The sequence below is a fragment of the Pantherophis guttatus genome, chromosome 6 (genome assembly GCF_059756535.1).
Source record: "Pantherophis guttatus breed Tessera chromosome 6, ASM5975653v1, whole genome shotgun sequence".
In the NCBI taxonomy this organism is placed as follows: Eukaryota; Metazoa; Chordata; class Lepidosauria; order Squamata; family Colubridae; genus Pantherophis; species Pantherophis guttatus.
The window spans coordinates 60431573-60458899 of record NC_142068.1 but is presented as its reverse complement, the minus strand read 5'-3'; the positions used below and the strand labels follow the sequence as shown (position 1 = coordinate 60458899).

At 38.2% G+C, this 27327-nt stretch overlaps 1 protein-coding gene across 38 annotated transcripts in view; it reads left to right on the top strand.

Moving 5' to 3' along the window:
* The window catches only part of CTBP2 (C-terminal binding protein 2), a 257292-nt gene that overhangs the window by 196596 nt on the left and 33369 nt on the right, over positions 1 to 27327 (top strand). For 12 of the 38 annotated variants that reach the window (XM_087871600.1, XM_060682977.2, XM_087871598.1 and 9 more), the window contains one exon: positions 26788 to 26886. The exons of the other annotated variants lie outside the window; for them this stretch is intronic. In XM_087871600.1, the coding sequence (XP_087727726.1) occupies positions 26823 to 26886 (64 nt within the window). In that variant the 5' untranslated portion in view covers positions 26788 to 26822. The remainder of the gene's footprint in view (positions 1 to 26787; positions 26887 to 27327) is intronic. 38 annotated transcript variants of the gene reach the window in all.

Sequence of the window (27327 nt, the reverse complement as noted above, 5' to 3'; positions counted from 1 at the left end):
ATGGAGCGCTCTAAAGGTGGTAACCAAAACCTTGAAGCGCACCCGGAAGACCACTGGGAGCCAGTGCAGCTCGCACAGGAGGGGGGGTCACATGGGAGTGCCACGTCACTCCCGTCACCACCCGGGTGGCTGCATTCTGGACCAGTTGGATCCTCCGGGTGCTCCTCAAGGGGAGCCCCATGTAGAGAGCATTGCAATAGTCCAGGCGTGAGGTAACAAGGGCATGAGTGACCGTGCGTAACGAGTCCCGATCCAGAAAGGGACGCAACTGGCGAATCAGGCGAACCTGATAAAAAGTCCTCCTGGCCACGGCCGCCATATGCTCTTCTAAAGACAGCCGTGAGTCCAGGAGGACGCCCAAGTTGCGAATCCCATCCGTGGGGGCCAACGACTCGCCCCCAATAGTCAGTGATGGCGCCAACTGACTATATCAGGACGTCGGAAACCACAGCCACTCGGTCTTGGATGTTTTGAGCCTGAGTCTGTTCCTCCCCATCCAGATCCATACGGCCTCCAGGCACCGGGACATCACCTCGATGGCATCATTGAGGTGGTCTGGGGTGGAGATGTACAGCTGGGTGTCATCAGCGTACTGATGGTACTTCACCCCAAAACCACAGATGATCTCACCCAGCGGCTTCACATAAATGTTGAACAGAAGGGGCGAGAGGACCGATCCTTGCGGCACCCCACATACAAGGGGCCTCGAGGTCGACCTCTGCCCCCCTGTCAACACAGACTGCAACCGGTCGGAGAGAAAGGAGGAGAACCACTGTAAAACAGTGCCCCTCACCCCCAACCCTTCCAACCAGTGCAGCATGATACCATGGTGGATGGTATCAAAAGCCACTGAGAGGTCTAATAGGACCAGGACAGAGGAGCAGCCCCTGTCCCGAGCCCTCCAGAGATCATCAACCAATGCGACCAATGCCGTCTCCGTGCTGTACCCGGGCCTGAAGCCCGACTGGAACGGATCTAGATAAGTCGATTCATCCAGGTACTGAGGCAGCTGTCGCGCAACCACACTCTCAACAACCTTCGCAACAAAGTGAAGGTTGGAGACAGGACGATAATTTGCTAACACAGCCGGGTCCAGGGAGGGCTTCTTGAGGAGGGCCTCACCACCGCTTCTTTCAGGGCGGCGGGAAAGACACCCTCACTCAAAGAAGCATTTATAATCCCCTGGAGCCAGCCTCGTGTAACCTCCCGGGAGGCCGGCACCAGCCAGAAGAGACACGGGTCCAATAAACATGTGGCCGCACTCAGTCTGCTCGGTATCCTGTCCATGCTTTCGGGAGTCACAGGATCAAACTCTTCCCATGTAATACCATTGACAGTCTGGGAAAAGGAAATGTCATTGTCCAGGATAAATTATACATTATTTACACTTTTGTGTGATTTTTAGCTGTAAAATATAAATGTTATTGTTGCCTCTTTATCTATTTGGTGTTAAATTATTTTTGGGTTTTTGGTTTGAGTAGGTGATAATACATACCAACTTTATTATTTCATTGTTCTTCTACTTAATTTAACCCAGATGCTATTTACTTGAATTTCTGGATTGTTTCAATGTACCCCACAATTCCTCTTTTTATTGCTTCTGCTTATTTATTTATTTAAAACATTTATATAGCCTTCCATCTTATATCAACTTCTGGGCAACTCCGAATCCGCAATTGTATAAATGTTATTCTTCCATTACAGTATTTGAGTTATAAGCTATAACCCTACTTTAAAACTTACTGAAGATTATGTATCAGAGTTTCTATTTAATAGTGCTTTGTAAGTAGAAGAAAAACAATGCAGTTGTCATTCATTTCATCTCTTGTTAGCATTTTTAAGGATGGAATTGTAAGTCATTAAGTGAAAGACATATGAGTACAATTTGCTATTTTTCAACTAGCTTTTTAAAAAATATTTTATTGAGTTTAAAAAACTAATACAAATTAATACAAACTAAAATTAAGTAAGAAGGAAAAAGGTCAATAAAAGAGAAAGCTAAAATGCAAAAGAAAAAAGGTAGAAGAAAAATTAAAAAGAAAGAAAAAAGATATAAAGAAGTGGCTTCTGATCTTGTTTACAGTAGTTTTAAGTACAATATTAGATTGACATCTCTCTAAAGTTATGTCATGATTCTCCTCTTTACTGCTGGCTTTTCCATTGATTCTGCTTGTTGGAAACTAGTTACAAAACTCACAAATAGTGATCATGTGACTGAGGGAGCGTGCTTTGATGGTCATAAATGCCCATTAGTTTGTGAAGCACCTGAGTCTCAATCATATAACTACGGAAACACTGAGACAGTTGTAAGTACTATTGTCATAACATTATTTATTCAGCACCATTATAACTTTGAACAGTTGCTAAACAGGGCAGTCATTAAGTGAGGACTACCAGTGTTTATAAATTAATTCCCCCTTCAGGTTTCACAGCAATACTCTTAAGATATGTAAAGAACATGTCTTTTTCTTTTTCTAAAAGGTGAACAAAGGGTGAAATATGCCAGCTGTTCATCTTAGTCCAACAAATACTCTTCTGGAAAACTCCAAATCTTTTACTCAGGCATCCATTAAGATTCTCTCCTCTCAGAGTTATATAAAAATAAATAGCTTGCAGAAGTAAAGATCACTTTTTGACAGGCTTTACTACTTACTGGGCTTGAAGCCTGGAAGAATTTAACAATTATTATTCTTTGAAGGAGAAGTTGATTAAAAGGAAGGAAGGCCAAGGCAGTTTAAACAACTTACTGTGATTTTGGAAAATACCTGGCTCCCAAAAAAAAAAAAGGTGGGGGGGAGTAACTTCAATTTGGGAAAGTCAGCCAGACCTGAAATAGTTGTGCCAACAAAATTAGAAAAGAAGTTAGCACCTCAGGGTAGGTGACTACCCCTCTAACACTACAAACATTAATCTTTTTTAAAAGGTTGCTTTTTTAAAGGATAAATAAATTGTTCCTCCTAAACATCTTATTACAGGACGTTGTTCTCTAGTTTTGAGTTGATTGCAGTCGAGAGCCTCATTTGTAATAATGTTTTGACAAACAGATAAATGAGGCAAATACCAATTTTAATAAAGAAATAAAAGGTTTTTTCCTGTAAAAAATCAAGGCATTTTGATTATGTTTTCAGGTTTAATGTAAAATTGGACCACAAGAATAGTTATCTATCAGATATGATTGAGTTCATTGCCATAAAAAACTTCTATAATTTAATTTAATAATATAATTTATTATCTATATTATATCTATAATATAGTTTAATTTATAAATTCTATGATTTACTGTTTCATTTGTATCACAAGTAAATCCTTGCTCTAGTTAAAAAAATAAAATGCTAATTGGATGATGGAGTATAGTGCAGCAGTGTCAAACTCACAGCCTGCGGGCGGGATGCGTCACACTCTGGCCACGCCCACCCCCAGTTTATCAAAAGGGAAAAAAGTTGTGATACGTCAAGTGATGACAATGTGACACCACAAGTTTGACATCCCTGGTATAGTGTGTATTTCTACATTCACCTGTGAGTCTGTTCTCTACTTATTGAAAATTAATAAATTTGATACATTAATGGAGATGTTGTGAACTGTTACACTTTTATTTGATGAAATAGTCGTAATTTTGATACTTGTGATTTATGATATTCTGTCCACTGGATGCATAATCTGCATATTCCCATTCTTCATTTTTTTTGTTTTCTGAGTATATATTGTGGTAGGAATCTGCACAGCTAAAACAATTGGTTTAAAGCTGATCTGTCATTTCATATTTTATTATTATTTATTTATTAATCATATTTATATAGCCATCTATCTCACAAGAAGTGATTCTGGGCAATGCTCAATAATCAAATAAAAACAGCACACACATAAGCAATCATTGTAACAGTATAAAAATAACTTAAAAATTAAGTCATATATATATATATATATATATATATATATATATATATATATATATATATATATATAATCAAATAAAAACAACACACAAGCAATCATTGTAACAATATAAAAATAACTTAAAAATTATATATATGTATATGTTTTTCCTCTAGCCAGGTTTTCCCTATGTAACCAAGGTTTTTCTGCAGCCCTAGTTCCAACCCTACGAAGAAGTAAGAGAATAGAAATACACACACACACACACACACACACACACACACACACACACACACACACATATATATATATATATATATATATATATATATATATATATATATATATATAAAAGAAACCAAAGGCAAAGAGAGATTTGAGCCAAATCTAATCATTCTTCTTGAAGAAGGACTCTCGCCTCCTACTGGAAACATCAAAATGGTAATCGTTTTTGTTGGTGATAGTTTTTAACAAAATATAGTCTTGAAGACATGAAGCCTGTGTAGTTTAGGAAAATAAATGCAGAATGTTTTTAATTAATGAATTGTTATCTTACGGTATGTAGCTTGAAGTTAATATCTTGATATTAATATTGTTAATTTGGAACTTGTACCCTGTGTCTCAGAAGAAATTTAATTCTTATACCCTTCGTTGTAGTATTTGGAAATGTCTTTTAAGCTTCTCTGGCCTTTATTTTTTAAATTGTCTGCTCAGACAGATGGATTTTATTTTTTACAATTTGTTTTTAAAAGAGGGAAAAACAGAAACTTCCTGTGTAATTGCAAAATTTTGCTTTTTAATAATTACGATGCACTGTATCAATGTTAATACAATAGGGTAAGAAGGACCTAACCTGATTCTGACAGTGACAAATTGTTTAGTAATAAATGACCACCTTATTGTTCTTTTTGCTTTATCTGATTTCAAGTTTTTGATTTTAATAATGTTTTGTTGCTGCTTATAGAATTCTGCAGAGTTTGTTTCTTCTGGAATATTGTGGTTAATACTGACTCTTGAAAATACAGTAGTATTGGATAACTTTTTTTTCAAAAATACCTGGTTTAAAAATCATAAACTTTACACTTTAAATTTAATCATGTGCTTGGATAAATAACTAATGTTTGTACATTGTAAGAGCTAATATAATAAACAATCAATTTAGAAACTTTTTAGCATGAGAGTATAAAATCATTCCAATTACCACTCATGCTTCAAAAAATCAGGAAATTGAAATATAAGAGCAAGACTCTATATTCTGAGACACATTAATATAAAACGAAGACTTTCTATTTTGAGCCACATTAGCTATAAAGATTTTTTTATAGGGCCACAATCCATGCACAAGGCAAATCTGTTGAGGTGGATGTGAATCATTTCAGATTTTGTTGCTAGTTAGTAGCTCTCATTGGATGTCTAGTGCAAAGCCTAGAGGTGGTGTCTTTCAGCTTTTGAAGACATTAGGACATCCTCTCAATTCAGTTGGCCTTAGCATATTTCTCTGAATTTGCATAACATTATGTATTTTTGAAGTTCTCAATGTTAAAACAGAGGAGGTTTTGTCCTCTGCTGTTAGATGGTTGACAAATGATTTTCATTTTGATTAGTGAGTAGCTGGAAACCACAAGATTGGAAACAAACTTGAGTTTTTAGAACAAATGTAATTGACCCAAACATTAAGTTGCCTTTCCTATATAAAAAAAACCCTACCCATGTTAGTGCCTCTCTGTTTTTAAAATACAGTATTTCAACCATCTCCAAACGAATGTACACAAAATTTAGTGTATTGTTGGAAGTATATGTTTTTTCTTTCTAATTTCATGAACCTGAATATGACAAAATAGGGTATTAAATTGCTATTCCTGTAATTAACATAGCAATGTATGTTTTCAATATTAGTTGCACATGTGAAAAATAACGCGTTGTTGTCAATATTTTTGTTTTTGCTACAGTGGATGCCCACATGTACAAATTACATCTAATGGATAGTAATGGGCAATCTACTGTATATTAGAGTAATATAATGCTCTCATAGAAAAAAATTAATTTAATTTAATTAATTCAATTTATATGCCGCCCCTCTCCGAAGACTCAGGGTGGCTCACAATACAATAATTATATATACACATATACATGAAAGTACAAACTCATACCAACATATACACTGAATAATTACATGCCATAGAATTGAGTCGCTTTACTGTTTGCTACCTGAGGCTTTGATGAACTTTTAAGTGGGTTTTTCTTTCTAAGGTCCCCCTCGAGAGCTTGTTTCTTTCATCTAATGACAAAATAGATTGAAGCACCACAGGAAATAATTTGCAAAACCCTTTGACTTTGAGCCTGTAGGCACTTTTCTTTTCCATTGGTGAGAATATCTAGCAAGTTGCTATAAATGGTGGAGCTTTCCTTTCCAAGCAGTGGAATGTATATAATGTGTTAAAATGGATGCAACTGTGTCCTTTGTGGAGAGTACAGAATGTACTTAGCAATAATGACCTGTTCACTAGAATTATAACCAGTCTGAGAAGATTTGGGTCAAAGAGATCTCAAGGCGCCTCTCTAGCAAAGGAAGGAGAATATGTTCCTCATTTTTGCTCTCCTTTCACAGTTTTGAGAAAGATTGACTTCTGGAGGATGTTGGCTTGCAGACTGCTGTAGGCATCCATTGAAATGAAATTCTGCACAAACAGTATACCATAAAACATGACTTTCATTTCTCTCTTCGTTAAAATATTCTAGGTAAAAACAATTGTACCTAGTTGCCATAACAAGAAAAGAAATACTTCAAATACCTGAAAGAAATATACAGCTCTTTCAGGTCTTGTATAAAATGCAGATTCACAGGATCTGGTTTAATTACAGGAAAAGAATCTTTTTATGAGCAACATTAAAAAAACTATTTGCTTGGATAATTGATTCTCTGCAATAGAGATGAGTTTGTAAAAGGAATTATAAGTATCTTAGTGTGGGGGTTAATAGGACCAATGCCAGCCAGAATTCAGAGAGGTCCATTACAAAAGCAGGAAGAATGCATCCTTCCCACTGAGACAGGATAGTTTCTCAATCTGTTGGAGGTCACAGGTGGGAAAAGAAACAGGAAGATAAGAACTTTGGAGCTGTTGTATATATGGCTTGAAGTTTCTAGTTGGCTGCTGCTTGTTTCCTGCTCTTGTCTGCAGTAAAAGATGTTTATTTAAAAGCCATGTTTTTGGAATCTCTGCCCGCTAGCCTTTCAAAACTAGTCTAAATGAAGTTGGATATTTTACAGACTGGGTAGACAATAAAGGATTTGTTCAAGCTGTTAAGTCTCCTTTGAGCTGAGTGCCTCCTAGTGCCTTCATGGATATGTCTATCTAATTTCTTGGCAGTAATACAGAAGTGAGTTGCTACTGCTTTTTTCAAGGCATTTTGTGTCTTCCCCATACTAGCCTATAACTAAGGTCAACTAGGTTTTATCATTTATCTGGGCAATCAAATAGTATCTCAGCCTTAAATGAAAATTAAGGTGGTTCACGTACACATTTTGTTTGCCTAGTTTTATGATTAGGCAAAATTATATTCTTTCTACAGCTGGCTTTGACAGTTGTATTTATTTAAGCAATTTATATGGTACCCACGGTGATCCAGTAATCATGCGGCTCCATTCTTTATACTTCTGTAAATTGCTCAGACCGAGGAGAAAGGCTGTAGTTAAAAATGCTGGAACAGAAGTAACATAATGTTTTCTCCTTGAATTTACCACTATATCCTGATTATAGCGGAGATGCCTTTACTGCCAGAATTGGATCAGTCTTGCTTGATTGATGTTCATAATTAAAGTCAGTCACATTATTTATTTGTTTGTTTCACTTTTGATTATGTGTAATTTATTTAGGGTATATAACTATATGGTTGTCAAAATCTAAATATACTATCCTTAAAAGCAATTAAAATCAATAATGTATCATTAAATATAAACCCCAGCATCTGTTATCTTGCTGTTCTGGACTTTAAAACATATTTAGTCCTTTTTGTTTAAATAACAAATATTTATGCATTTGTTTAAATAACAAATGCATATTTCTGTCAAGGTCATTTTGCTTACACCGTACAATTATGGACTTGTCGTCTTCCTTTTTTTCTCACGGCTGTCACCATACCGCACTGTTGCCTCCCTTGTTTCCTTTTTCCTCCTTCCTTCTGTCTTAACACTTGCCAACATTTACCAACATCATCCCTACAATAATAGCAAGTCCTACCAATCTTTCATTCCAATCTCTTTTCATCATTGCTACTTCAGTCTGTTCAGTCTTCTGAATTTTGTTCTCCCTTTCCTTTTACCTCCAACTATAACTGTCTAACTCCATCCACTTCACCGTTTTTAATCAATTATAGTCATCTGCAATTCATCCTTCACTTAAGTCTCTGTTTCTGTTGGTGTTGAGCTTAGCTCCTGCAAACAGCCTCATGGCTCCAATCCCTTTATGAAACAATGCCTTCTCCTGTGTGCTGCTTGGCGAGTCCAAGCATGGGTTTTCAAATCGTCTGATTGGCCAGAGACTGAGTTGGAAAATCTTTGGCCATGCCTCTTCCTGCCAGCCGAGCCTCAGTTTTTTCAACTCAGTCAGCCTAGAGAGACACGAATGAGTTGTTCTGAGTAGGCAATTGCTAAACATTGGATTTGTTGGATATTGAGTTCAGAGGGCTAGCTGGAGAGCCGCGGAGAGTGTGTCTTGGTGTAGGTGGCGCAGGCGGCCAGGTGAAGAAGATCTTGCTGTCGGAGCAACATTCCCGACATAGGCAGTGATCAGCCATTTCCAGCAAGCTGCTCCGATCGGAAAGCACCGTGAAAGGCTGCAGAATCACAGAAAGACTGAGGCTTCAGTCTATCGTGAGTGTGGGTGGCCAGTCAGAGTGCAGAGGAGCCGTGTTGTTGGTTCCGCGCTAGTTGGGGGCATTACCGCATTTTGTGACCATGTTGTTGGTCTCATGCGGCCAGCCAGATTTGGTGGCTTGGAAAAGACGCGGGGAAACTGTATTGTTGGTTTTGCGCCAATTTGACTCTATAACTGCCGCAAAGCTTTGGTTGGCCAATTTAAAACCATTTTGCTGGTTTTGAGGGCTATTTCCTTGCTGGGATTTAGAGCTTCACCCTTTTTTGGAGGACAGCAGCTCAAAGTGAGAGAGTGATCCCAGGACTGGGACTTATTCCAGATTGTTTACAGCAGTCAACAGATTGTAGGAACCAGCCAAAATGGTAGAGTGTTCTGGCTCACGCAGTGGTGATTCAGCTAATAATTCCGCCTTAGAGAGATCAGAGGCTTCTGATTCCAGGGGAGCTAGATGAACTAAATTATCTGTTACCAGATCTAAGTCTAAATCCTATAGATCTGCATCAGCTGCACCTGAGAAGAATGCCCAAAGGAAGCAAAAAGCGTTGGAGAAAACAGTTTGCAGAGGAAGCTAGAGCTTTACCAGTCCTGATAGCCAGCATTGTGGCTACTACCTCCAAAGCGCAAGAATTTCTTTCTTTAAACATTCAGCAGGACCAGCTAAATTGGTCTCCTAATGCTGATATAGCATTACAGAGTTTTCATGCTGCACCATTTGAGCGGGAATTATGTTTCCCTCCCGTGTGTGGATAATTTGGGAGTGTGCTCAGCCTCCATTCGTAGACCTTCAGTTCTATCAGCCACTTTTACAGCTACAGCAGCAGGGCTCCGCCCTGACCAAAGTTTGGATCCTGGTTTGTCTCAGAGTTATGTAATCTGATTGCACAGACTATTTCACAGGGCATTGATACAGCCCTCCAACAAAGGGGTCTAACAGCCCCATTGCCATTAAGATCCTCCCATTTAACAACTCCTCACCCACAGTTACAATCTGTAGGTGGCTTTATTCAGGAATCTCCTTCCCTACTCCCCTCCTTGCATAGCGAAATTTTGTTAGGGGGTGAGGATGAAGTGGCTGACTGTGAATTGTTGGAGGAGGAGGAGGGAGCCACCCAGAACAAACCGGCTTATTCAGGGCTATTTAGGCCTAACTTATTTCAGCCCTTGCTGATAAAAGCAAAAAATACAGCAAATATGGGGGTTGCAGGTGGTTTACTGGAGCTTCAGGAGCCTCGAACCAACTTGTTTACAGAACCAGTGACAACACAGGAGGTGATTCCATCGCCAAAAATTTTTCTGGATGTAATCCAGCAGCAGTGGAACCAACCAGGGTCCATTCCAGCTCCTAGTGGAATGGATAGAAGGATGTACACTGCAGAGCAGGAATTGGAGGATCTTCTGAAGATGGTGGATGCTCCCTTGGCCACCTTGGCCTCGGCAGCTGTTCTTCCTTCCGACACGGTAGAAGGACTTAAGGCCGAGGACAGGAAAGCAGAGCTTTTGGCTCGTAAGACTCATTAGGCAGCCGCCTGAGCTATTAGATCAGCCACGGCTGCATCTTTTTTACTAAAACGTCACTTATATGGCTGCGTCAACTGCAGGCTAGAGTAGCCCCAGAGGACACCAGACTACATCAGGATATCTGTAAATTGATGACAGCAGCTGAGTACCCAGTGGATGCGACCTTAAACGTGGCCAAATTTGCTTCAAGGGCACTGGCATCCAATGTCACCTCTAGAAGGCTTTTATGGCTTCGCCATTGGCAAGCCAGTATGAAGTCTAAGTGGCGGCTGGCTTCTGCTCCATTCAAAGGAGGTAACCTTTTTGGGGAGGTCCTTCACCTGATCCTGGTGGAAAGTAAGGATAAAAGGAAAATCTTCCCCTATGTTTACAGAAGGGTGGAGAGGAGATTTACCCCTTTCTATAGAAGGAAGCCCTTTCGGAGTCAGAATGTGGGGTTTAATTCCCCACCCTACGAAAGACCCTATTCCCAAGGCATCCATTCGGCAGGCACAATGAGACCCACAATTTATGATCCAAACTCTCCAGGACCACGGGTTCTCCGTGAACTGGGAGAAAAGCCAACTGCCAGTCACCAGAATCACACAGGGGCAATAATAAATACTCAGACATCTCAGGTTTTTCTTTCTCAGGAGCGCAAAACCAGCCATGCTGATGCAGGTCAAAGCCTTAAAAATCGTACCATTGATACTTCTTTCCCAACTATTTGGAAAGATGATTTCCTGCTTGGCTATTGTACCTTGGGCTCGATTTCACATTCAACCCTTACAATGGCTTCTGTTGCCCAGCCAGAGATCTGGGCGCTGCAATTCAAATGCCAGGATCAGAGTCCCTGGCCGGGTGCTCCAGTCCTTGGACTGGTGGACGTCAGCAGCCATGAAAAAAGGCTGCCTCTTCAAAGAACCTGCCCGCCTGGTGTTGACCTCAGATACCAGCCTGTTTGTCTGTGGTGCCCCCCTCCTATCCTGAGTGATCCAAGGTCAGTGGTCTCCAGAGGAGTTGCTCAACGTTATTAATTGGCTGGAACTGAGAGTAGCGCACTTGGCGCTCCGCCACTTCCAAACCACGTTAGGGGGTCAGCATGTGCTCCTGCTGACAGACAATATCACAGCCAAAGCTCATGTGAACTGACAGGGCGGTACCTGTTCCAGGGCTTTAATGCAAGAGTCGACGGGATTATGTCTCTGGGTGGAAAAGCATCTACGTTCACTGTGAGCGGAGCACATCTCCGGCGTGTCCAACGCTCAAGCAGACTGGCTGAACAGAACTACCATCGATCAGTCTGAATGGCAACTTCACCCAGACATCTTCCTCCAAATTACAGAGCGGTTCGGAACTTTGGCAGTGGATTTATTCGCCACGCCAATAAACACTAAACTTCCGAGATTTTTCTCCCGGTTCTGGACACCGACAGCCGAGAACACCAACACCCTCTGCTGCCCATGGCCCCTGGGCCTGTTATATGCTTCCCTCCGATCCCCCTCATACCGAGGGTCGTCACGAAACTCTTGGAGGAGGAGGAGGATGTCATCCTGGTGGCACCTCATTGGCCATGATGCCCATGGTTTCCGGACCTCATGACTCTGTCAATCTCTCATCCATGGAAAATTTCACCTCACAGGATCTCCCTCAGCCAAGGGGCAGTGCAACATCCAGACCCTCAGTGGCTTCAATTGGCCATTTGGCACTTGAAAGGGAGATCCTGCGAAGAGACCACTTTTCTGGAAAAGTGATTCTGGCGTCTCGATGGGCATCAACAAACCGGATATATGACGCCACTTGGGGTTTCTTTTGTTGCTGGTGCGCTAAGGAACAGTTGATTCCAACCTTGGTGTCAGTTCCGCAGGTGTTGGACTTCCTCCAAGTGGGACCGGATAAGGGATTGTCCACGAACACAGTCCGCAGGCAGGTGGCGGCCTTGGCTACTATCCTGCCACGTAATTTTTTGAAGGGAGTTTCCAATTGTTACCACCTACTGTCCATCGGTACCTGACTTGGGACCTCTCTGTTGTTTTGCAGGTGCTCACGGCTCCTCCATTTGAGCCATTGGGGTCCACCAGCATCAGAATACTTACCTTCAAAGTTACCTTTTTGGTAGCGATTACGTCAGTGCGCAGAATATCGGAACTAGTAGCCCTGTCTGTCCGACAAGATTTGTGCATCTTTCATCTAGATCGAGTAATGCTCCGCTTGGATCCGACTTTTGTGCCCAAAATTAACACCTGGTTCCACAGAGCGCAAGAGGTCATCTTGCCAGATTTTTGTCCGCACCCAGGCATCCGCGTGAAAGGCGCTGGCATCCTTGGACATCCACAGGGCTCTCCGTAAGTACATAAAACATATGGCCAGGTTCCGGTGGACGGAGTCTCTATTTGTTTCATTTCAACCCAGATCTAGGGCAAGAAAATATCGCGTTGGCCTACAAACATCAGGCCAGACTCATACCCAGACACATCACGGCACACTCAACTCAGAGCGCAGCCACCACGGCAGCCTGGGCTACGCAGGCCTCAATTCTGGAAATCTGCAGGGCAGCGACCTGGGCTACCCCTTCGCCTTTTGTCAGGAATTATAAATTAGACAAGTTTGCATCGGCATTCGGGAGACGGGTATTACAACGGGTTCTACCAGACTAGGGGACCCTGAACCAATCTGTTTCCCACCCATCACTGGTTTAGCTTGGGTATATCCCATGCTTGGATTACCAAGCAGCGCACAGGAAAAGAAATGTTGGATTTACCTGAACGTTCTTTCTATGTGCGCTGCAGGTGAGTCCAATCCCACTCTGGTTCTGCTATGGTCCGGGGTCCAGGAGTGATTGATTTCATCAGCTTGGCTACGTCCTCTCCAGTACCATCTCTTCGTTGAAAAAACTGAGGCTCAGCCAGCAGGAAGAGGCATGGCCAAAGATTTTCCAACTCAGTCTCTGGCCAATCAGACAATTTGAAAACCCATGCTTGGACTCACCTGCAGCGCACATAGAAAGAACGTTCAGGTAAGTCCAACGTTCCTTTTCTTTTTCAATCCACCATATTCATTCAGTTTTTCTCCTTGTCAGTCCAACCTTTTTCAATTCTTACTTCTCAGAACAACATCTAGGAACACATTTCATGGATGCTTGTACACAGACACAGAGACACGTGTGTAAGTGCAGGCACACACACATGCATATACAGACATATACACACAGAATTATATTGAGAACTTGCAAGTTTAGTACAAGTCTCTTAAGATAAATTTAATTTAAACTTTGTTAAAAGTACATTTCAGATCTTTGCTCTTCTGTGTGAAGCTTACATATATTCTGTATAATTTTTCTTTTTCTTAAATGTTATTAAGCATTTTTAAGAGATGCTTTAATAAAGACAAACAGAAAAAGAAAAGCAAGAAAATGTGATGTGATTAAATGGAATTTTTCAGCATCAGTTTGTTAGATAGGAATTGCCAATATTTCAGAGTTACATAACTTAATTATTATCTCATTGTTAAAATGCAATTAATAAATATCAATGGCAAGTCTTGGGTCAGTGTAAATCATAAATTAAGATTAAAATATTTTAGTAATTTCTTTCTAAACAATGAATAATATATCCTTATTTAACAGGTCATTGAAAATCACGTTATTAAGACTTCATGTAAAGAGAAACATAAATTTTGCATCTGGTTTAAGCTATTGTACAGAATTAAATTCTGTGTCAATTTTAATTTTTAAATACAAAGTTATTTTGGATATTTAAGTATACTTCCACAATTTAATTAGTCAATGTTCGATAGAAGGAACTTTATGTACTTTCAATTAAGTACAAAGAATTCTTGCAGCAGGTGCCATGTATAATGTTAGTTGGGTATATTTTGCAAGGATATAAGATTAATTTTTTTACAAAACTAGGGAAAAGGAAATTCATTATAAATAATTTTATAAAATCTTGAACTTTAGAACATTACCACAAAACATGGGTAAATTATTCCATTTGATAACTAATGTTCCAACAAATTTTAGAAAGTGAACTGTCCTTTTTCGTAATCAATACAATAATATAAAAATAATTTAATATAAATTTAATATAAAATGTACATAAATTTATTATTTATTTATTTATTTATTTATTTATTTATTCAATTTATATACCGCCCTTCTCCTAGTGGACTCAGGGCGGTGCACAGCCAAAACTAAAATACATAACAATACAAAATTTAAAATTAATTAAAAGAATTATATACTTTGGCCCGAATTAAAACAGTGCGAATTAAAACCCATTAACAAATTAAAACTAAACAATTAATAACCATTAAAAACTAAAAAAGGGGGGCGGGGTTCACGCCAGCCCTGCTTGCTGGAAAAGAAGAGTTTTCAGGGCTCGGCGAAAGACCCGAAGATCCGATATCCTTCTTATCTCCGGGGGCAAATCGTTCCAGAGGGTGGGGGCTGCCACAGAGAAGGCCCTCCCCCTGGGAGTCGCCAGCCGACATTGCCTGGCCGACGGCACCCTGAGGAGTCCCTCTCTGTGGGAGCGTACTGGACGGTGGGAGGCTATCGGCGGCAGAAGGCGGTCCCGCAAGTACCCAGGTCCTATGCCATGGAGCGCTTTAAAGGTGGTAACCAACACCTTGAAGCGCACCCGGAAGACCACTGGAAGCCAATGCAGCTCACGCAGGAGAGGTGTCACATGGGAGCGACCCCTCGCTCCCATAATCCCCCGCGCGGCCGCATTCTGCACCAGTTGGAGCCTCCGGGTACTCCTCAAGGGGAGCCCCATGTAGAGAGCATTGCAGTAGTCCAGGCGGGAAGTGACGAGTGCCTGAGTGACTGTGCGTAAGGAATCCCGATCCAGAAAGGGACGCAACTGGCGAATCAGGCGGACCTGATAAAAAGCCCCCCTGGCCACGGCCGTCATATGCTCTTCTAAAGACAGCCGTGCATCCAGGAGGACGCCCAAGTTGCGAGCCCTATCCGTGGGGGCCAATAACTCGCCCCCAATAGCCAGCGATGGTACCAGCTGGCTATATCGGGACGCCGGAAGCCACAGCCACTCGGTCTTGGAAGGGTTGAGTCGGAGCCTGTTACTCCCCATCCAGATCCGCACGGCCTCCAGGCACTGGGACAGTTTTTCCTAAGAAAAATATTCAAGTAAATATAATATTGTCTTCTGTTGAAATTGCAATTATTGCATATCAAATATGTTTAGAATTTAATCATATAGTCTTTTCAATTCATGCTCTGAATTTTGTGTTAAAAGATTTTCAAATTCAGTCAAGCATTTGTTTCACCTCGTTTTTGTAGTTCTTTTAAAACTATATTGTAGAATTGAATATATTGAAACCAGTTAGATGGCCTGGCAATTCCAAACAAATAATTTCAAAGATTTCATTTTTGTCTTATTAATAATGAAATGCTACAGTCTATATGATTTGTTATTTTTCCACTGGATGAATGTCATTCCACTTTTCTTTTTATGAAAATAAAAAAGAATACTCCATATAATTTTTCCCTGCTATATTTAAGATGTTCATTCTCGGATCACATAGTGTGTTTCATTTTGTGTTACAGACTTAAGAGTGCCAGGATTTTAGTTTGAGTATCTTAATTGCAAGCAACCTGAGGGTACATGACTAGTTCTTAGGTTGATAGGTGATGGATTTTATTAGAGCAATAAAATATAGAAAACCATTAAGGGAAAATGGCTTACTATATAAGCATAGTTCCGTGCAATTTCTATCTTCATGACCTTAGGCACATCTGAAATAGTTTCATCTGCTTCAGTATACATTGATAAATTCATGGCATGCTTCCACCTGTATCAATACTGACCTTCATTTTCTATAATGGTAAAATAGAACAAAGTTTTTAAAAAAGCTTTTTTACCCATTATATTGTGGGAAGTCCCCCCTCCTAGAAGAATGAAATATTTTTGGATATATTAAAAGGGCAACATATTATATTTCCCTAAAGAAGAAATGGAGAAACATGCTCTTAAAGACAGAAAGCAGCCCCCAAACCCCTTACCCAAATCCAACCTAGGACAAAAGCCATTAGCCACAGTAGGAATTGCCCAACACCTTTCAGAACACAAGTCCCTTCATTGCACCACTCCAGGACCAGGGTGGGTTCTAAAAATTTTTACTACCGGTTCTGTGGGCGTGGCTTATTTTGTGGGCGTGGCTTGATGGTAATGACAATTGTTTAGGATTTAGCAGAGGTACTGGTCTATCAGGCTTTTAACTGCTTGCAGAGCTGTACCGATCTACCCATTTATTTTTTGCAGGCACTGATCTACCCATTTATTTTTGCAGGCACTGATCTACTCATGTATTTTTGCAGGCACTGGTCTACTCATTTGTTTTCTTTTAACACTGATCAGCTGTAGGGCGGCCCTTTGAAGCCCTGCGGCAAGAGTTTAAACAGGTTTTTTCCCTCTAGCCATCAGCTGGGACTCAGGAGGCAGCAATAGATTGGGGATGGGGCCAAATAAAAGGTAAGAATAACACGGGAGGTGGGGGGCGGGGGGGAGCAGAACTGGTTTGGTGACATCATATCGTCACCGCTACCGGCTCGGGAGAACCAGGCCGAACCGGGGGGAACCCACCACTGCCCCAGAACAGTTCAAACTTCAAAGTCACAAAAACCTATAAAGATCCATCCACTATTCAACCATTTGGTCAGCTGCCCAGACTCATATGTGGTTGTTGGTTCTGCTTCATCAATAAAGAGAACCTTTCTTTCCAATCAGCCTCCAGACTCCATTTTGTTTCCAGTGCCTTTCTCCCACCTTGGACCTGGACCTGGATATTTCTTTCAACAATATTTTAGTACTTTCAACTGTGGCCATACATTTTTTTAAATACTGGTCACATGCTTAATGTCATTTAATAGTAATAGCATGAGAGTTGCGGGTCCTAATCGTGCACCTTTTGACAATTGTTTAGGAGTGTAACAGCTCATGCCAGAATCTGCATTTTCATGTTTGGTTTGTTGTATGTTGATTTCAGAAAGACTTCTTCGTTTCCTAATGTGGCTCATAAAGATAATTATTGAGGATCTTTGTACTTTTAATTCACATTTCAGCTGCTTTTTTATTCACTCCTTTTTAACAGACCCTTTCACGAGGTGATCTGTTGAAGACCCAGAAAATAGAAACGCTGTTATTTTGCAGTGGTTTATTCTGTAGGTCTTGGAAGAGGACAAAGGAGATTGGAATTGGAAGTCAAGTTTAATGCTTCTGCCCCTTCTCTTTTTTGTTTTTCCAACTCCTCCAATTTTAAGCTTACAGTATATACAGCTGTTTTACTTTCAACTCCTTTAATTCCCTTTGCATTGGTTATTTATTCAAGAATTTGAGTTTGAAAATTTTGTTTTAAGCATTTTTGAGATTTTTGACATTTTTCTTTTCCATAAACAGGATCCTATGTTTATTGACTGATCATAGTTTGGGAGTCACTTCTTAGAGACCACATACAGAAAGTTAATCTGTTTTCAGATAAGCTTTCAAATAAATCTTTTAAAAAAGCTGTGAAAGAGCTGCTTGCATGTTTATCTTTGCAGGTAGTCCTTGTTTAGCAACTGCCCCATATAGTGACCATTGACAGTTACAGCGGTGATGAAAAAGTAGCTTTGTGACCAATTCTCATATTTACCATCTTTGAAGGTCTGTAAAGCAAGGAAAGCTGATTTTATTTATTTATGATGGCAAATATATGGACTTAGAGTAGTTTAAATGTTAATGTTCAGTCCACCCAGCCATTCAAGGACAGGGTGGTCTATGTTGAAAAAATCAGGCAGTGTAAGATCTTGATGGACATTCGGACACAATGTTGTGGATATTTTGTTGAGGAGCACCACAATCACACTGAGGGGTAGAGACAAGACCCCACTTAAACAATGAGTCCTGTCAAGGAAAGCTGAAATAAGATTGTAAGCACAGTCGTGGTTTCAATTAGCAACCGCTTTGCTTAAAGACCAAGTGACTAGTCCCAGTTGTGGCTTTTAAATAAGGAGTATCTTACACTGTCTTCAGAAAAAGGAAGGATACAGATATTATGATAAGTTGAACAGTATATTTATATCAGTATATTTATACTTCCATACTGAGTACATTCTGTTGTGGAACCTAGAATGCTGGATGGATTTCATACAGCAAAAAATAAGGCCTCAACTTGGGGGGCGGGGAATGGAAAAGTAAAGCTAGAAGAATATGCACATTTTAAAAGAAAAATGAAAGAGAGCAGCAAGAGGTATTTTTTGCAGGTCATATGTTTTCTGCCTGTGGGTGAACTATGAATGTATATACTACCAGTGAGAGAATGATACAATGGTGGAGATAAATATTTTGCTAGATTAGAAAACTTCATGTCAGTCAGTAGATATTAGTGATGGAAACTAGGTACAGACTGCTAGGTGCTCTTCAGATATTCTGGCCTATAAATCTTATCATGCCAGTCAGCAAGCCCAATGGTAAAAGGTTATAGGATTTCTAATTTTAAAAAAAGCTGATTTCCTATTTATATTTTTAATTGATGGCAAGAAGATGAACAATTAGGAAGGCATATTTTGTTACATTCAAATGTTTTGAGCTTGGGAAAGATAGGAAATTGTTCACCTGTAATTTGTGGTTCTAGGCAACATGAAAAGGAGTTTTTCATGTATCTTACATTAAAAGAGATAGCTGACTTCTTCCTTTGTATTCTATACTTCAAATGTGCACACACACACACACACACACACACACACACTGAAGTCATTTTAATGAACTATATTACAGCTGGCTGCATTAAGAATTCACTGCATATTTGATGTTCTCCCAGTCATAAGCTTTCCAGTGAGTGTCATTCCACAAAGTAATATTTCTCACTTTCTCACAAAATGTCTATTATGTAAAATCTGGAGCCTTGGGAAGAGGGTGGGGCTAAAAGTAGATTAAAATTTTCCTCTTTGTTTTTCTGCTAATCTAATTAAAAGAATGTCAAACATTAATAAATATTATTATGAATAGTAAAAGGAATTTAAAATCTTTTGTCAGTTCAAAATGAGATAATAATAGAACCAGTTTGTATACAGGTAGCCCTCGACTTATAACCCCAACTGGGCCCAAAATTTCTGTTCCTAAACAAGACATTTCTTAAGTGAGTTTTGCCCCATTTTGCGACCTTTCTTGCCACATTTCTTAAATTAATAACATGGTTGTTAGGTGAATCTGCCTTCCCCATCGACTTTGCTTATCCAAAGGTCACAAAAGATGATCACGTATCCCAGGACTGCAACTGTCAAAAATATGAGTCAGTTGCCAAGCATCTAAATTTTGATCATGTGACCATGGGGATGCTGCAATAGTCGTAAGTCTGAAAAACAGTCATAAACCACTTTTTTCAGTGTCGTTGTAACTGAATGGACACTAAATGTACTGTTGTAAGTCAAGGACTATCTGTATAAAGTCCTCTGTTGTACTTTTAACAAGACAGTTGTAACTTACGCTGATTAAATATTTCTGAGGCCCCCAATATATGCAATTTTTATATTTGTTGAATTCATGACATTTTAGGATGAGGTTAATGGAACAAATTTGCTGGTGTATGTCAAAATCTCTGTATAAAACATTCTAAAGTAATAGAAAAGTAATTCACAAAACTAAATGTGACCCTCCATTTGTTTGGTAAAATAAGACATTCAAACATGTTATTCCAGAGGCTGCATTAATATAATAACTAATATCAATTTAATAAATTGTTCTACTTCCTATAAAATTATGGTTTAGGGGTCATAATTAATTTCTCCAGAGCCTCTATTGCTGCTAATAGTAGTTAACTCTGGAATGTAAGAAGCAGCAATAGAATCTGAACCAAATAAATAAAATAAATATTTAAGTTGAATAAGTTTGGATTAACATAAAATAGCATAGCTGTTGAAAAGACAATGGAGAAATTCTAAAAATTAAAAAAGGAATAAGTGCCAGCATTGTGATTGTTTAGTGTTTTATAGAAACCCAAGCAGCATTTTTATTCTTTGTAAATAAGAAAAGGATCCTATAGGATCTTACATGAATATAACACACATATGGCTGAGGTTTTAAAAATCGCATTTGTAACATTGGAATACATATATGGGTCATTACAGTGCTTTTCATGGCAAGATTGAAAGCAGCCTGCTAATAAAAACAGTTGCTTTTGTCATGGATTGTCCATTAGTGTGTTATATAATTGTCAACAGACTATTTGGATTTTCTAAGAATTGGTGAGCATAAAATACTGGGTAACATTTTTTCTTTCGCTCTTCAAAGAGGGCTCTGGGGATCTCTATGAACAGCACTTGGACAAATGCGACACTGTAGTTAAATTTCCCTACCATATGATGTGTTCTATTCTGAAAATATAGTTTCTGAAGCAAGTGTTACTCCATTTTTCTCTATAAAGTAATATGGATGCAATAAAATGCATATACACATAAACTTTTCTGAAATAGCAAACATTTATTTATATATTCATTCATCTAGATAGAATATTATTATATCATTCTGAGGGCTAGGTTTTCAGTGAAGGAAATGGTGGAGCATTAAGCAGCCCAGTCTATTATTCCTTTTTTTAGGAAAGAGATAAATTACACAGCTTATCTTTAATGCCACTTTTGAAGTAGATATTAATTAGAGAAAATTTCATAATGGTAGAACTGCCATTAAGATGTGTCTGTTATAACCAACCAATGAACTGTTTACACTCTTTGAGTCAAAATATTTAGCTGTTATGTTACCTTTCTGTATTTGCATCTCTTTAATCCTAGTGTAAATACTGTAGTGGATATAATTGGGATCTCTGTGTCAGTAGGGTTATTTTTGGACTATTTAAAATCTTTCTTGTCTTAAACAAACAATCTCAATGTGTCTCTAAGAGCTGCTTAGAAGTGCTTCTTACAGTATATGTTGGCTACCCTTGTTTCCCTCTTACCATCTGGAAATTAATCCTAAACCATGAAACAATACATTTTTATTTCACACAACATTTAATTTTCTTTAGATGGTGTATAATCTCTGTCAAGAATAACCCTGTTGGATTATAGAGTTATGGCTGCTTTGAAGATTGAAACGTGTGGAATAGGATACAAGACAGAAACAGATTAATTTTGATTACTTCCTTTTAATTTTCTTGTACTTAGCAATTTCTCCTGAAGTTTAAGGAACGGTAGTCAATCCACAATCAGACAATTCTTTGCAATCATAGAATGACAAAAAGCATTTTCTCAGTCTTTTATCTATTTATTTAACCATTTATGTTTATGGTTGAAATGTAAGTATTTTTTCAGAGCTATCAGAAAAATTAAAGTGTGTTTTTATATTGCCATAGTCTCTTTAAAAGTCTGAACCCAGTATTGGGACATATCCTTGATTTATTAGCTACATATGGAAGTGTTTGTTGAAAATTTCAGCTAATCATTTTAAAATGGTTATATCTAATCCCACATGATCTGGAGCGGATGTGTTTGAACCATTTGCCAGTCATATTGACTTCATGTTATGAGCAACAGTATGCATTTCTTTGTATTACCCTTTGAGGAGTAACCAATTATAGTAACAATGCCCAGCCATTAAAAGAAAGAAAGAAAGAAAGAAAATTAGTTGGGGGGGGGATCAGTACAGTATTCAATAAATTTCTAGCCAAGGGTACTAGATTTTGGAGGATTCTGAGAAGGATACCTCTAGAGTTGCTTTTCTTGAACTTTTTAGTCCTGTCTTTTCACCGTTCCAGGAGCATTCTCTTTCACCTTTTCAAGTTACAGCTATATATTCCAAAGTGCTACGATAGAAGATGCTAGGCTGCTTTATAAAAGACTGGAAACCCATTATGGACTTTTTGCTTGAAATGAAAAAAAAAATGAACTGGTAATTTTGAAATTTATTGATTAAAAAGTTTGCTTATAGGAAGATAGAAACCATAATATGTAATTTGGGAATGTGGTGATAGTAATTACTATGTAATTGCTGAAAAGAAGATTTGAAGTAGCTTAGATAATTTTTGCTTGTTTGCACCTTGCCAAATTGTCAGCAAGAAACAGAAAAGCTAAATGGATTCCCACATATTACCCACAAACATCATAGCAAATTTACTGTATGTTGTTTGCTTATGGCTTGCTACAATCTAGGAAGAAAACTATCTATACCAAGTCTGAAATTTTTTTGCAGAATCTGAGTTCTTTCCTGAAGCAATTATGATCTGGGTTCTGTTCTTCATCTCTTCCTTTTTAGCATTCAGATACTTTATTTTAGAATTCTGATGTTAGGCAGCATCAAAAAGTGAACAGTTGCATTTTTCCCTTCCCTTCAATTATTAAAACAATATAATGAAAGAAGGTATAAAGTTGAACTTTATAAGTATAGTACATTAGAGAAATACGCCGTCTCTCTTCTCTTCTTCCCTTTTCAACAAAATTATGTTAATATCTATTACATTACTGTCATCGCAACTAGCTGCTCTTAGTTCTCTTCTCTGCTCTTCTTATAAAAATAATACTGGATATTTAGCAAAATTAATAAAGTTAATGACTTTAGTATTCGATATATCAAGATTATCAGATAATGTCACATTGAAATGTTGTTTTAGAGGTAAAATTTCTGGGAATGCTATAATCAATTCTTGGAAGTATAGTGTCCTGGCCTCATGTGATCACCTTTTGTGGCCTTCTGAGAAGAAAATCAGTGGGAAAGCCAGATTCACTTAACAACTTTGTTACTAATTTAACAATCATAGTGATTCACTTAACAACTGTAGCAAGGTTGTAAAATAGGGGGAAACTCATTTGTTTTGTTTAGTAATGAAAATTTTGGTTTTTATTATAGTCATAAATCAAGGACTATTGTATGGGCTTATACAATATTATATTATTGTATAATGCTACAATTTGTACAGAACAATTCTAGCTGATTATCTTAAAATAATTTTGTAAGAATTTATTCATGAGGATCAATGTTTTACCTAAAAGAAAGCTAAAGAAGAATGTTAGAAATGAGTTAGATATTTGAGAATATTTGGAGCAACATAATGAAAAAGAAAAGCCACATTGATTTCTTAGAGGCATAAATTTGACAATTTGAACTGAGCTTTCTTGATCAAGGTTTTGGAAGATAAGAATTTTGGAGATAACTTTATAAAATGGATAAGATTCATTTAGAAAGCATACATAATTGTCATAATTGTCACTAGTCACACAAGCTCAGAGAACATTAAGGACTCCACAGTTCAGTCCTAAGCTACGTCTATTCTCTTCCCCTGGTACTTTTATTCAAATTTGAAACAGAAGAAAAGTAAAAAAAAAAAAAAGTATGGTAAAGTGGGCTAATTTTTTTTATAAATTAGGGAAAATATGGGAAAATATGTGGTTGAAAGAGCTTTGAGATTTACATTGTTATAATCTTAAAAGAGAATGTATTGTTGGTATATGACACCAGAGAAATTGTTCAGAAAGTATAAAGGCACTTCAAATTTATATTAGAAATTAAAACAACAAAAAAGAAAATTTTATCATGTTTGGTGGTTGTGTAGAAAAAAAACTTGAAAGTTTTAAATTCAAATACACACAATGATTCAAAGGATTTAAGATTCATACAAAATTGAGACCAGCAGTATTTCTTTTGGGATTAATGGATGAACAATTGGAATAAGCCGTGGAACTGGTTTTTGTATATGACAACTGCAGTGAGATTATTGTATGCAGAAAGAAACATTGTTATGTAAAACATTTAAAAACAAATAATAATTCCAGCATTAAAAACCAAGGTCTGTGAAACCGGAATGAAAAGATTTTCATATAGTGCTGTGACCAACAGTTCTAACTAATCTTTCTAAGAGAAGCATTATAAAATTCTGAGACTATAATCAAAATAATCCTAGAGGCATCATCTATTTCGATCATCGTCTAAATTACTGAACTTCTGATGACAATGCAGATCTAATAGTTTTCCAGAATTATAAATCTTCCCCTTACAATGCAACTCTGGGCTAAAGAATTTGAATATCATTACCCAAATTTGTATTTACTTATTCATTCATTCATTCATTCATTCATTCATTCATTCATTTGTTTATTTTTTAAATTTGTATACCACCCTTCTCCCGAAGGACTCAGGGCGGTGAACAGCCAAAATTTAGACTTGAATATCCATTTATTGAACATCATTAGTGTCTACATAGCTTTGCCATACTTCAAGAAAGGACAAGTATATTATCAAACCATTATTCTGTATAACTCAGGATTTATTCACACTGGCTAAGTAGTATCTGTACCAATGTATATATCCGCAGCACTTCCACCAGATCTCTTTTCCATGTCTTTCAGTAATTTGTGTTTCACTAGTAAATACTGTGTTCCAAAAAGTATAAATGTTTGTGTTCTCTGATATTGTCTGCTCTACTGAGCAGCAGATCCTCATTTCTCAGGCAGACATACTTGCCCTTTATCTCCTTACTTAATCTCCTAAACAGGAAACCCCAAGATTTGAACATCAAGCATGTTCTCTATTAAGGGACTGCTGAAATTCTCTAAATTAAGTACTGTCATCATATACCGGGATTACATTATTTGATGACAATCGGAATTAAAACCAATGTGATAATGCTCTAGTACAGTGCCATTCCATGTGACAGACCAGTAGTCTGCTAGCAAACTATCTGATAAGGGCAACTTAATGTGTAATACACTTGTCCCATCTTTAGATAGAACAGTAGTATTGAGAGCTACCAGGGATCTTAGAAATTACAGGGATTACATATCTTTCTTGTTAGCCTTCTTCTGAAGATTTACAGTGACCAAAACCCTTTCCATGCTAATTCAGAACTAAGGTAGACTTACCCGGATCCATAAAATCAATGTAATCCAAGAAGGTTTGGGATTGTCCAGCTATTATCTGCTCCAACATATTGCCTAAGACAGATGTATTATTAAAAATTGCCACCACCATGATCCAAATTCTTGTTTGGGAGAGGTCTCTGTTTGTGGTAGTTGTTACTATTTAGTTCAGAACTCATTGATTCAAACATTAAAATATCATAACATTTCTAGTTAAAATCTATTGTAACTATAAATGCTTAATTTTATTTGGATTGTGTCCAAATGTAAATACAATTATACCACCTAATATGCCAGAAACACATTCAAGGAATAAAAATGCTTGCATCTATAGCTTCTTAAATTATGCTATACCTTATGTAGCATGACACTGTCCATCATCTATCTCAATGCTTTTCAATTAACTGAAATTGTTAAGATATAACATATAGGCAAAATATTTAGAAGTATTTGATCGCTCACCTTATGTGATCCTCACGAGGGGCAGGAGAAACTGCCTGCACTCCAGGGGTGAAATGCTCACAGTTCGGACCTGATCGCCTGATCCAGTAGCGATGAAGGCGGGTGGTTCGGAGAACCGGTAGCAAAAATCCCTGCCCCACTCCTCCATACCCAGCTGAGCCACACAATCATCAGAGGCTTTTTTTTTTTTTTTTACTTTTAAAAGCATTTTTTCTACAACCTCTTTGGCCAAAAAATGCTTTTAAAAGGAAAAAAAATAGCCTCTGATGATCGTGCGGCTCAGCTGGGATCGTCAAAGGCTTTTAAAAGAAAAAAACCATTTTTTTCTTTTAAATGCCTCTGACGATCCCAGCTGAGTTGCCTGATCGGCAGAGGCTTTTTAAATCAGGCAACTCAGCTGGGATCGTCAGAGCCTTTTGAAAGCATTTTTTAACAACCTCTTCGCCAAAGAGGTTGTAGAAAAAATGGTTTTAAAAGTAAAAAAAAATATTGGCCACGGCCACCCAGTCAGATTACCCCACCACACCAAGCCACGCCCACAGAACCGGTAGTAACAAATTTTAGATTTCACCACTGCTGCACTCTGCTTCTTCCTGCTCTTCAGGTTTAATTTTTAAGTCACTAATACATGAAAATGACATTTAGATGCAAACTGCTCTTAATTGCTTATTAAACTTTTATTTTTTAATCACTACAAAGGAGTATTAAATATTGCTATTTCCTCTTAAAACGATGTTACCAGCAAATGGGTGTGGGTAACATCCCACTTTCTAGAAAATATTTACTTGTCAAGACAAGACAGCCCTCTGTGACTATTTGCAAAATCTACCACACAAACAGCAGCAGTTATCTAACCAAATGCATGTGTGTTTGTCTGTCCCTCTCTCGGGACTTGTCATTTCAGCTAAAGTCCTAATGTAACTGCAGTATATGTATCACTGAAACATGTTTCACTTTAAATATCAAATTGTGTTACTCATGGCAGATATTAAATATATTTTTCAGGAGCCACACATTCAAGTCAAATGGGAAGTCAGATTTATTGGGGGTATAGCTCTTTCATGATTTATTCAAGCACCAGAAAATAACTTTGATTAGTTAAAAGCTGTGGTAAAGTCTTGTGGGAGTATTTGCAAGAGTCTGGAGCTGTCAGAGATAACTATAACTCCTTCAGCAAATTTCAGACTATTCTTCCATAGTGGGACAAAACCCTTTTCTTTTCCCTCTTTTGTCCAGAAAGACATTTGTCTTGAAACTGTGTGGCTGTGGACATGGGGTGCTTGTTTGAAGATTCCCCCTTCGTAGTCAAGAAGAGAATCGGCTCGCCAAATATTGGTGTAGTATACTCTTCTCCTCCCTTCTCGTTCTCATCCTCCTTTTATTTCCTATATAGCTTTTAATAAGACGATTGTGGAGGCAAAGTTTTCAAGGCAAAGGGCCATTTCCTGTTTTCTTTTCTCTGTTTGCTTAATAAAGTGTGCCTTACTATTCGTGCTGTAGTGACTTTCGTTGCTAATGAGTACTTCGTGAAAACGCTTGGCTTGCTCCTCGATTCACTTTTTATATACTGTCAGAGGAGATGTTTAAAACCGTCTTTCTCTGCTTTTTTTTTGTTATTTTTTTTTAAAGGAAAAGAAGAAGTAGCGTGACACAAGCAAGTGAGATTAATAAGAATTAGGCAAATGGCTTCTCTTCTTTTGTTTCAATGAGATAGCCATCTTGCAGCTACACAAAGGCTGCCATTTACCAAAGAGGACTCCCTCATTCTCTTGGCAG